This window comes from Mytilus galloprovincialis, chromosome 1 (genome assembly GCF_965363235.1).
Source record: "Mytilus galloprovincialis chromosome 1, xbMytGall1.hap1.1, whole genome shotgun sequence".
NCBI classification, from domain to species: Eukaryota; Metazoa; Mollusca; class Bivalvia; order Mytilida; family Mytilidae; genus Mytilus; species Mytilus galloprovincialis.
The window spans coordinates 49,302,411-49,315,182 of NC_134838.1; the positions used below are offsets into that span (position 1 = coordinate 49,302,411).

Consider the following 12,772-nt stretch of genomic DNA (forward strand, 5'->3'; position numbering starts at 1 on the left):
GTACACAAACTTAAAACACAATTTATGTTTTGTTGAAGCATTACAATTTAATTTGAGATCGTTTTTTCAATTTTCCTTATCATATTAGACATGTGTTTTAAAAATCTTTGTGATATCTTTTACCGTTTGGTTTTAAATTGGAATTAAAAATTGTATTTTCCCATAGAGTTTGACGTAAAACCCTGAGAATCTCACCTCCTAGAAATTTAAAGTGCCAGGATGTTCGAAAATATGTATACAACTCGAACTGTAACTTCTTGTGGTAGGGTTACTTTCCAATAAATATCTTATCAATTGCTAGAAATGTTTAACCCTGCCATATTCTGTATGTATGTGTCTGTCCCAAGTCAGGAGCCTGCAATTTAGTGGCTGCTGTGTTTCCTATTTGATTTTTCGCTTATTTTTTTTGTACATTAATTAGGTGGTAAGATTTCTCGTATGAATTGTTTTCCATTTGTGATGTCAGGGCCTTCAATAGCTTACTAAGTGGTGTGGGCTTTCCTCGTTCTTAAAGGCCTTAAAAGGAGACCAGTCACAAATAGTTGTTAATTTCTGTGTCATTTGGTCTCTTGTGAAGAGTTGTATCAATGGCAATCATACCACATCTTTTTTATATAGGCAAGTTGATTTTAAAAAAGCACACACCCCTAGAGTGGGTTTATATATAATTACAAATGTTTACTGCTGCAGATGACAATGGACACAAGTAAAAGCAAACAGTCAAGTGAGAAAAAATTAACTCAATAATTTGTTTTTTACATTTATTTATAATCAACAAATGAAATCATGATCAGTGTTTATATAAAATTTAATATGTATATTTGTATATATATTAATCTGACAACATATACCACCAACACCAGACACTACAGTAACATTTCGGACACTGTTATGAAAAATGCTCAAACAAACAATAGGACATACACATATTCATACAAGTTTTGTTTCTGTACAAGATCTTTTAAAGATATTGGGTGGTATATTTGCACGAGAAAATTTTAATAGTACAACTGATCAAAAGAAATTACATATATAATATGAAATAATCATTGCAATAAAACGAAATACCTACAACCTTAGACAGGAATCAGAAATGGCTATGGCAAGATTTCAATTATTTTTATTGTAAAGAAATGAAAAACTTTCCCCATAATCAGTTTCTCTTTGTCAGGCTTTTTAAATTTTTGAAAGTTGACCTGTCCCATTATATAAATAAAATAAATATTGTTCTCAGTTTATTTAATGTGACCTTAAAATTTCTCCTTGAATATAATAACAAAAATTTCAGTGTGAAATCTAGAAACACATATTTGTAGTATGTAGTTACATATAGGTTGTTGTTAAATGCCAATGTGATAGCAACCAAACATAACAGGACTCTTGTTAAAAGTAATTTAAGTCATATTGACAGCAAGGTATGTGACAAGAAATATTGCACATAACTAAATGAACAATTTTAGGGATATCAAGTGAAAGTAGAGAAGGAAAAAAAATGGAGAAATAAGATTACTAAAAATTATAAAACTGTAATAAATATGCATGTTCCATCTTTAGAGGGATAAATCTTATTTTATCATAACATTAATTTGATTTCAAGATCTACTTGATGTTTGGAAAACTAAACTACACATAAGGCAAAGTATCTCCTGAAAGAAAAGATATGTATATGTTACAAGTAGCTTTTTATGAATAATCAATAAAAGTTTTCAAAACATTTAAAACAGTTGTCATGTGGAGAATAAATTTTGAAAAAAAATGCAGATTTACATGAAAAGATTGTCAATGCAAAAGTAAGCATATGATGAAACATGTAAGGCAGTTATACTGATAATTCTCAACATGTAAGGCCATATACCAGAGAAAACTTCTCATTCTCTTTCCATATTAAGATTACATGAAGGACAGTTCTAGCAATAAATAAATGTAGGTTGTTGCACAAGATACTTTTATTCCAAAATCATGTAATGAAAAGTTGTCAATCACACCATTTTTAACTAAATATCCAAAATATTGTTTGTCAGATTTAAGGGAAACCTTCCCCATCAATCTTTACATTTGACTTTCATTGATGATACAAACCTGACAGGTTTTTTTTCAACAATCATGTTATTTCTTTTCAATTGTTTTCTTCTACTAGTTTACAGTATGTAAATATAATTCAAACATTTAACAATTAAGCTAGAAACTATCATACAGTCTGCATCTTTCTTTGGCTCATAAAAAATGGATGTTAAAATACACTTTTGTACCTTTATAAATAAATATGTAAAATAAAAAGACAAAACAAACATGTCAATCAATTGAACTTATAAAATTTTCAAAGATGTACAGTTATTTACTCCGTAACTGAAAATTTTCCCTTTTGGCCAAAGCTTTCATAAAACTTTAAAAAAATATTCAAGAAGATTATCTCCTTTTGAATATAATATTTATGTTTATATTACACAAATTCAAATTTCAATTTTTTTTTAAATTCCTCAGTAATCAGCTTTGATCCAATTTTAATTGTGTCTAAGAGAGACAAAAACAGAAATCTACAATGCTATTATTGCGAACCCAATTGAACCTTTCCATAGGTTCACCTGATAACTACCTGTCCATTTAAACTTTTGGCAGTTCTATTGTCCCATTGAACAAATACAACAGGTATTGTTCTCTGTATAGTTTATTCACTCAGACCTTTAAATTTCTTCTAAGAGAAACCTTAGTGAATCTATGGAAAGGTTCAATTGGGTTCGCAATAAATAATATAGGAATCAGTGAAATAAAAGTATAGATTAAAGCAAAATGTAACTCATAACAACATAAACCTTAACATGTTATTTGGCACATGAAACTTTATAAATTATAAAGCCTTCCAAATGATTTTTTTTTTATTTCATAACAAAAATCTCAAACAACAGAAATTATAATAAAACATAACAAAGTTGTTTTCAACACTATCACTTTGTCTCTTTCATCCTCTAGTGGTGGTACAAACAAATCTAATATAACCTCTAGACCTAAAATTTCACTGCCGTCAGATTAAGCCATTTTTTCCACTTTTTCTCAAGTATTTAGAAGTAAATATTTTTTTTAATGAAAGTTTTTCATGATTTATTAACCTGCTTTAACTTAATATGCTAGATAATGTATAAATGTCTGTAAGACAACTGAAATTTTGCAATTCAAATTTTATGAAAATCATTTAAAAATAAAGATGTAGTGCTTAATTTGTGCAGGAGGTGATAATGGTACTGTAAATTCAGAAATTATTGGGAGGTTTTTATTAATGCGAAAAATGCGACTTGGTGAGTATCGCAATAATAAGAACTTGCATTTTGATATATAAAACGTAGATCTAAACTTAGATTGTTCTGATATCGCATCAATTAAACTCGCATTCTTGTCCATTTTTGAAAAATCGCAATAATAAATGCACGCAATAATTTCTGAATTTACAGTAATCTAACAAGATAACTTAAACAAACTGTCTTATCTTGTGTAACAATGATTTCCATTCCTAATAAAAGCTTCAATAGCTGTAGATGATTTGCTATATATTCAGTGCACACAATTTACCATTATGATTAAGCCTCATGATTTATGAATGTCATTTGCAGAGTATTTACTGTACACAACTTATTAAATTGATTCTCAGATGATTTTGCTAGCTTGATTTTTACTGATAATTTTTTTTTTAGATCTAAATAATAATTTATAGAAAACAATTATTAGTGAGCAAATACATATTTTTTATACCTGTACAATGTATATATAAAAGCTGTTCCAAAATTGATAGAAGTTAGGAAATGGGAGGCACTTAAATCAAAAAAAAATTGTGGGTTTAGTGAGCAAATACATATTTTTTTATACCTGTACAATGTATATATAAAAGCTGTTCCAAAATTGATAGAAGTTAGGGAATGGGAGGCACGTAAATAAAATAAAAATTTGGGTTGTAGCATTTTCCTGAAAATTGAATAAAAATTGTAAATAAAATATTTTTTTTATATAATACGTGGTTTTGGTCTAAAAGAAGTGCCTCCAATGCAATTCATTTAAAAAATAAAACTAATCAAAAACTAAACATAAGTTAACCCCCACAAAAAAAAACATAGATTTAGATATTGGTACATTGTGTGCTATTCTATTCATTACTTAAAATCACTGGAGTTTAAGATGAATTGAAATGATTTGGTCCCCTTGGATGTTACATTGTTCCTTAAAGTCAATCAGAAAATTTCATCTAAAGTTGTTATGATGGACTTAAAATTAAACAACATTGACAAATAATATCACACGCATGAAAAACATAAATATAATACATAAACTTAAACAAATAATTACTTATATACTTTCGCACATGTATAAAATCATATCAAGCCATATGCAAATAATATAACATTACTAAGAGCAAAAAAAAACCATTTTCCTAAATTCACCAGCCATTACCCTGGTTCACTGGACAAGATAAAAATGACTGTCAAATAAATTGTTTGTATTGCAGCAAACAGAATTCAATAGTGTACTATCTAAATCTTCTGTACATAAGAGTAAAGGCATACATGCTTATATTTGACAAATATGAACATTTCACTCAATACATAAACACTTTTAAAATATACAGTACATATAACATTGGCAAATATCAATATTATTTGTTATCCAACAAATTAAGGCAGAATCAAATTTCAACAGAAGCCGACATTTTGTCTACTAAAAGTGATCACAAAAACTAAATTTTTAAATCTGAATACATGATATAAATTGTACATTTAAATATTATAACCTTAAAATTCAAATCATGATGCTATCACATTAAGATTGACAAAGCACATTAAAGCTTGAAGGACTAGATTGTTTCTGTGGCTGAGATTCATACTCAGCCAATGATAAATAGTCCTTCAATGTCCTTGGGACTGCAAGATATTTTATTTTAACATTAGGGTGTTCTTTCATTCTCTGTCTAATATTTACTCGACACAACTGTTGCAAAGAAGGTGGATTCTTGGATAGGCTTGATAAATAATTGCAAAATTCTTTATGACTGTTTAACTGCCTTGGAATCTCCCCAGTTTTCTGAAAATATATATACATTATTATACAGAACTATGCTCTTCTGTCTTTAAAAGTAACAAAATAGTCAACCTGTAAAATAACTTTCAAAAATATCACCAGCAATGATAAGATTTAAAGAATTTATTCAAGTAAAAGATAATTGAGTGCTCTATTTTTGTTTATATATTACTAAATGATTTAAGTATATAACAGTATAGACAAAGAGAATGGATTCACTTATTACAGGGAATAGCACTGTCACACTGGGATTCACAGATTTTACTCCAAAATTCCTCCTTTTTCATTACTGTTTAAAAGAGTATGGTGTTGGTGTAAATCTTGAGTACATTCCAATAAAGGAGTAGGTCCGGTAAGGACCGATTTTGGCCTCAAATTTCAGGTTCATCTGACAAAAGATTTTGACCTCTTTTTATACACTTTAGTGTCTATTTCATTTGATTCAGTTAGTTTTTGTGAAAGATTTTAACTGATTTAGTCATTAAAAACGATCCGATACAAGCTCAAAATGAAAAATCAACTTTTCAGATGGTTTTTGTCAAAAATGAAAGTGGCCGCATCCGTGTTCATCCTAAACCTTTATATATGTTATGTATTATCATAAAATATAACTCTCATTCCAATATTAAGGATGAACACGAATGCGGCCACTTTCGTTTTAAGCGAAAACCGTCTAAAATTTAACTAAAATGATAGAATTGTGAAGATTTCAGTAATTTTGCATGACTTAATGGTGCTAGTACTCAATATATGTGCATTGTATTGTCAAAAACAGCCCATATTTATGTAGCAGAAGCATTCTACTGTCCAATAAATAACTAAAAGTTTACATTTTAACAATTTGGTAAAAATGCTATATTTTGGGGCCAAAAAGGGGTCTTACCGGACCTACTCCTTTATCTTTTCTAGTTTTATTATACCCTAGAATTTCTCTTTCGTTGACCTATATCTCATATTATTCAGAATTTGTTTGTTTCTTTGTGGTGATAAAAGCCATTGCACCAGATAAATTGTGGCTTGATTTATAATTGGCGGAGAAAGCCAGATCACTGAACTATCATTCATAGTTACCCTTTCATGAAGGGATAGATGTTAGCGCTATAAGAAAATTTTGCTTTTCTTGTCAAAGTTTTTATAAGAGTCATTCCCTAATCGGGTAGTTATTTCTATACAGCTTAAAAACACATTATCATACTTTAGTCTTTCTCATATATTTTTTTCAAATCAATAAAAGAAGATGTGGTATGATCATGAGTGCCAATGAGACAAATCTCCATCCAAGTTACAATTTGTAAAAGTACACCATTATCATGATTATAGGTCAAATTAAGGCCTTCAACATGGATTCTTGGCTAACATCCAACAGTAGCTCTAAAGGGCCCCAAAAATGACAAGTGTAAAACCATTCACACCTGAAAACCAACAGTCTAATGTATATAAAAAATGAGAAACACTGATGAACTACGTCTACAACCAAGTACCACTGAACAACAGGTTCCTATATGTTGGCTATATCAATACCCATTTCTACTATCTTTCCTATTACATTAAAGCATACTGTGGATTCATTATTATTCGTTGGATACCAATTTTCGTGGGTTTCGTGGGTACAGGTAAACAACGAATTCAAATGTTCAACGAACAACATATTTTCAAAAGGCTTTGTATACAGAGATTGGCTAAACCACGAAATCAAATATCCACGAACATGTAGGTTTTTAGCAATCCACGAAAATTGATACCCACGAAAATAAATGAATCCACAGTATTGTGTAAAGAAGATGCAGTAGAAAAAATACCTGGTATAATGAGTTTTCAAAAGGAAAATACTTTGTAGAGAATTAAAACCAAGAAAAACAGGAACAAAAATAATAAGACTATACCTTATTCCTGACCTCCGGTGAAGCACCCGAAGCCAGCAGATATTTCATCACTTCAATCTGTCCACTGGTGGCAGCTAAGTACATTGGTGTCACACCCCAGTTATCAGCTAAATTTACATCTGCACCATGCTAATTAAAGAATACAAAACAATATTCATAATTATTTTCTTTCCTTAGTCTTAAATTATATATATTTTTATATATATATATATCTCTAATTCTTCATCAATTTATCAATTTCTGCACCCATTGTATAAAAAAAATTTAATCAACGTGTGGTTTGTTTGATCCTAGTTCTTCATAAGTTAAAATCCAATTATGACGTCGAATATTCTTTTTTTCCTCTGAATTTCATATTGTGACGGCATGAAAAGGCGACCATGTCTGATGACATCACATAGAAAGAACACATCTTTTTGCAGATCAGTCGCAAAGAAGCAATAAGTTTGCCTGCGTATTGTTTGAAAATCATAAGAGAAACAGATTCCACCACCAAGTCTCATGTAATACGATATTTATCCACTCTCGACATTTAAATTCTAAATATTTAAAACGCTCGGCAAGCCTTGAGTTATAAAATTGAAAATTTAACTGTCTCGAGTGGATAAATATCACACTCAATGCAGTGGTAGAATCTATATATATACAGTATGTTATAATGTTTTATTTGGGGTTATCAATAGGGAATTATTGGAAAATCCCTGATTTATTAAATAAAAAGTATTAATCTGAAAGAAAATAATCCCAGTTCTAAGAACAAAAGAGCATTGTATACTTAAACTGTTATCATACTAATGCACTAAGCCTTAACATAAAAAGAAGCAATGCTCAAGTACACACAGGTTTTTTTTTTAAATAACACTTACAATGCTACACAGTCAAAGCATTCAACAAAATGTTCTTTAATTAGAAGAAATCAAAGTGTTTGAAAGCACTGAACAGTAAAGATTGCTTCAATTTATCAGTGGGAAGTAATATTAAATATGGCATTGGTTGTAGTTGATTTAACAGCTATTCTAGGCAAAGGAAGATAACTCCAATTTTTAAAGACGAGGTTAACAATGACATAATTTATATTTTTGATATTAGATTCCTGCACCTTGCAAAAGTTATGTAATTTTCTTGACAAGTGTAACATCATTTTGTGCCTTGAATATCTGAGCATATATTACATTGATAAATTTCTGGAAAGGATGTATAGAATGTTATGATCAATGCACTATATTTTGTTTATATTCTTGGAACATTTAGATATCAAGTCAGTTCCATAAGGTTTTGATAGCATTTCATGCAATCTTTTTGCATTTCATGCAATCTTTACCTAAAAACAACATATGAACTAACCTTAATTAGAAGTAAGGCACATTCTGGATATAAACTGACTACTGCATGAAGTGGAGAGCCACCGTGGCGACATTTTGTGTTGACTGAGGCACCAAACTTCAATAATTCTTCAACACAACCTTTATGACCTTTGTATGCAGCCCAATATAAAGGAGTCTTTCCATAGTAATCTTTTTTATTCAAGTTAAGGGTACCTAAATAAAACAAAAAGTTGCAACATAAATTTTAATTTAACAAACCAGTCAAAAATTATATTTTAATTTATTTTCCATATTTTAGATTCTGAATAAAGGTGTATACCAATGAGTCGTCAACCAAGCAAAAAACATCAAAAAGTCAACCAATTGTCTTCAAACAATAAACAGGTACATGTATATATGTACACTAAATTTGGTCTTACATGAATATGGTCAGGTTTAATACATGAAATTCTTACTCAGTACAATGATTATAAAATGTGAAAATTTTCATAATTAATTCAAATTTAACCATTCAGTTTAGACATTTCAACTTGCAAGACACAATTGTTGAAAAACAAGAAAGAAATAAAATATCTTACAAGACAATAAACATGTAAAAAATAAATATATATTTCAGCTTACTAAAAGTATTTTCATATTTGTTACTTTGTCATCATTTCTTAAAACTAAGTCCCAAGCATTATGCTCAGTTAATATGTGTCATCCTCATGCTGTACGAGATAACTATAATTCGCATGTAATCCCGAAAAGGAAGGTCATCACAGACAAACAAGACATTGAATCGTCATTATACGAACAAGAAAAACAGTTCTACGTTGCTTTGATATTCATCAATTTTCAGGAAACATTGCGAAAAATGATCTTCAATATATTTCAAAAACATGTGAAATAAAATTGCAAACACGGTGGACTGTTGAGTGTCAACAAACGTAGTAGACTTGTCCACTAAAAAGACAAGGATAATGGTTTCATCTGACATTTGTCATGCATACCCAGTTTTGATCACGATATCCAAAAGGACGTACTTTTTTTCAATCTATGAAACTAGAAAATTCCAAATTGTAAATATCTCATCATCTGGACTGACTTGGCATCTATCATGTTTGGAAGGGTCCATTTCATTAGAAAGGTGATCATGATCGATAATCTTACAGAGTTATGACAAAAAAGGAAAACAAACTTATTGTTATGTGTTTTTAACAAGTGTTTTGGTCCACTAAATTATTTGCGCAAACAAAGTTTGTCTATTTTTAGATTATAGGTAATCATTTAACACTACGTATAACCTGTGTAGTGGTTTTGATTTTACGATAAATTTATGAATGAACAAAAGCACCTGACCTCTTAAAGAAACACCAATAAAACATATAAAACTGTGTTTAATAAGAGATAATTCAGTCAAATTTTCAATACTAAATCAACAACTGAAATGATTCCATATTTTGTTGAAACATCGTAAAAACGGTGGAAAATGGAATCGCTGGTATCAAAATGCACTTTTTTCACTCAGACTTATATGTTATTTGATTGTCAATGGTTGTCCCCCTAAATACAAGCAGGTGCTTCGCAGGGTGCAGCTTTATATGACCCGGATGTTGAACCCTGAAGAATTGGGGCAAGTATGGACACAACATTCAAGCTTGATACAGCCCTGAATTTGGATTGTGATCAATTTTTGACATAATATGAGTTTCTGACACAAAACAAATGTCAAGCCCTTACAAATCTATTGCGAAATATTGAACAATTAAAGAATTCTTCTTCAAACTTTTAAAAAATTTGGAATTTGAGAAATTTGGAGAAAAAAAATTGAAAACTACACCCTCTTTTTTTGCAATTAGTCCAAAACCTGACATTCCTTTATACATAATATACAAAAAGTGTAAGGGAGGTTTATCTGAACATACCCAACATTGTATGTTAAATGATTTTGAGTTACCGCCCTTACACTGCTTTTAAATTGTCTTAATTGTCCATTTACCAGAAAAACCTAGTTTTCCCCCTTTTTTGCATCTAATTCCAAAATATTTTGAGCCATAACACTCCAAAGTCAATACTAACCATCCTTGATGGTATGGAAACTTGTAAAATAATTTCAGAGAGATTCATACACTTAAACACAAGTTATTGTTTGAAAACTGCAAAAATGCACATTTTGGGCCCCCTTTTTGGCCCCTAATTACTTAACTATTGGGACCATAACCCCCAAAATCAATCCCAACCTTACTTTAGTGGTATTGAACCTTCGGGTAAAAATTTAAAGAGATTCATTCACTAAAACTAAAGTTATTGTTTTTGCTGTCGTATAAAAATACATCTACAAGAACATATCTGAAACTTCTTAAATCCGTTTTTTAAAAGTTTCAAGCTATGTATTGCATTAGAAAACATTCATAGGTGTTTAAGAATGACAGACCAGGAGCCTATTTAACAAAATACTATGGTTTGATCTGGGTGGAGTCTCTGATCTGGGTCACAAAGATGGCCATACGCGATGGCATAAAAGCAATTGCTTTAAAAGTTATACACACATTCCATACAAGTCAGTTAACAATTAAAAACATTAAATTGTTGAAAATGTTATGCAAGTATTTTTATTTACCAGATTTGTGTATAATTTCTTGAATTCTTCGGACATTTCCATGACTTGCTGCATAGTGTAGATCAGTCCAGTTGTAGTTATAGCTAGGGGGAGGTAGCTTGTAGCAATACAGATAGTTTGATGGCTTGCTCTGTGTTGAGAAAGTTGGTGGGTTGTATTCACACCATATCAAACTACTGGCCTTGCCCCCCATCACAGCTTGCCAGACATCAGGGATTGAGTAGCATTTAGTAAGGCACCTAAAATTCAAAAAGAAATTTCCAACTTAATTTTGTAAATGTAGATAAAATTGGATGCAGTATTTCTCCAATGAATTAAGCTCAATACTATAGTATACATTATATACATTGTACCTTACGTCCAATACACGTTCACACCTTGCATGTTCGCACCCTAGGTCCGTCCACCCCAAATTTTTATTCAAATTCCAGTTGAATTATTTTATATGTATATACCAAATAAATTATATTTTCTTGAATATACATTGAGGAATTATTAGATGAGTTTTGTTTATTTATTTGATGATTAATTATTTAACGTTAATTATGTACCAGTATATGATTACTGCTAATCATGCTAATTGGTATTTATACACAGCTAAATTTTGTGATATTGTTTTGTGTTTGAAAAACATAATTGTTGTTTTAACTTACTTTGATGTAAATACTGCATGTACATGTACTTAGTTTGGTATGAGTAAAACAATTCCTTACCAAAACACGATTAAGATTTATTTAACAAAAAACAAAAAATTCAGAATCTTTCTTTATTTTGAAACAATGAAAACATAATTATAGCAATAAGTTCACTAACCAAAACATGATTATGATTGATTTAAAACTCAAGAATAAAATTATTTATGGATCATCATAACAAAAAGACAAATATGGCCATATTTTCACCTCAAAAACTACTCCGTTTACAGATTTACCTGTGCAGTTTGGAAAGTTTTAAGGCCTGGCTCCAACTAGACATATAAAAGTTAAATTTATTTTGCATATCAGAAAGATAAAATATTGTTTATCTTTTCATGACCTTTTTTAGCTGACTATGCGGTATGCGCTTTTGTTTTGTTTAACTTTTCATGACCTTTTTTAGCTGACTATGTGGTATGGGCTTTCCTCATTGGTGAAGTAGAGAAGTACAGTAGAAAAATTTTAAAAAATAAAAAATCAGGAAAATTTCCCAAAATTTTCATGTACTATAATGAACTCAAAATCGTTAACTTTTTTATCACTTTTTTTAATTCCTGCATTTGCATAGAACGCAGAAAACTACTTCCTGCTTCCTGTCTCGTTGTCATGAGACTTTGAGTAGTCTAGTAAATGTAGGAAATTAAGGAACACAATATACATGTACCAATTTCATTTTTAATAATTCTTTGTAATTGATATGAGTAAACCTTACCTGATGATGTGTTTATTTGTTTACATTGAACATGACGTCATAACTTAAATAACGTCACAAGTAAAATCCCTAACAACAGAATGAAAATCGGAAATGTTACGGTATTTCCTTTTCTTTTTTAACAGATTCTGAAGTTAAAAAAATTAATTCATACAAACTGCATCCTCTTTCACAGGTAATGCCCGTCTTATATTTACTTCTGTGTCTTTAGTCTATTGGGGAGAGTTGTCTCATTGGAAAATTTTCATAACGCATCTTTTTTATAAATCAAGAAACGGGAAGATATAATTTGCGATGGTAGCAGTTCATCTCGTATGATTTAGCATTAATTACGTGAAAAAACAAAAGAGAAAATATATAATGCTATGTTACACTGATACAGAATAAATTAGTAATTACTTGGTATTTGGGACCAGACAAAATTCTTTTCTGTATTTTTTACAAATGTTGTGGTTTTCTGATTTCACTTCCGGTATACGTTTTCTGGCAGGCAGTAA

The 12,772-nt window shown here is 30.0% G+C and overlaps 1 protein-coding gene across 1 annotated transcript; it reads right to left on the minus strand.

Moving 5' to 3' along the window:
* Nucleotides 1–789: 789 nt before the first annotated feature.
* Nucleotides 790–12,755, minus strand: LOC143077019 (ankyrin repeat and SOCS box protein 11-like). The gene is made up of 5 exons (XM_076252911.1): nt 12,675–12,755; nt 10,869–11,107; nt 8,286–8,479; nt 6,942–7,070; nt 790–5,061 (listed from the first exon to the last, which is right to left on the minus strand). Exons 2-5 carry the CDS (start codon nt 11,059–11,061, stop codon nt 4,801–4,803), a joined length of 777 nt encoding a protein of 258 aa, XP_076109026.1. The 5' UTR covers nt 11,062–11,107; nt 12,675–12,755; the 3' UTR covers nt 790–4,800.
* Nucleotides 12,756–12,772: the final 17 nt, after the last annotated feature.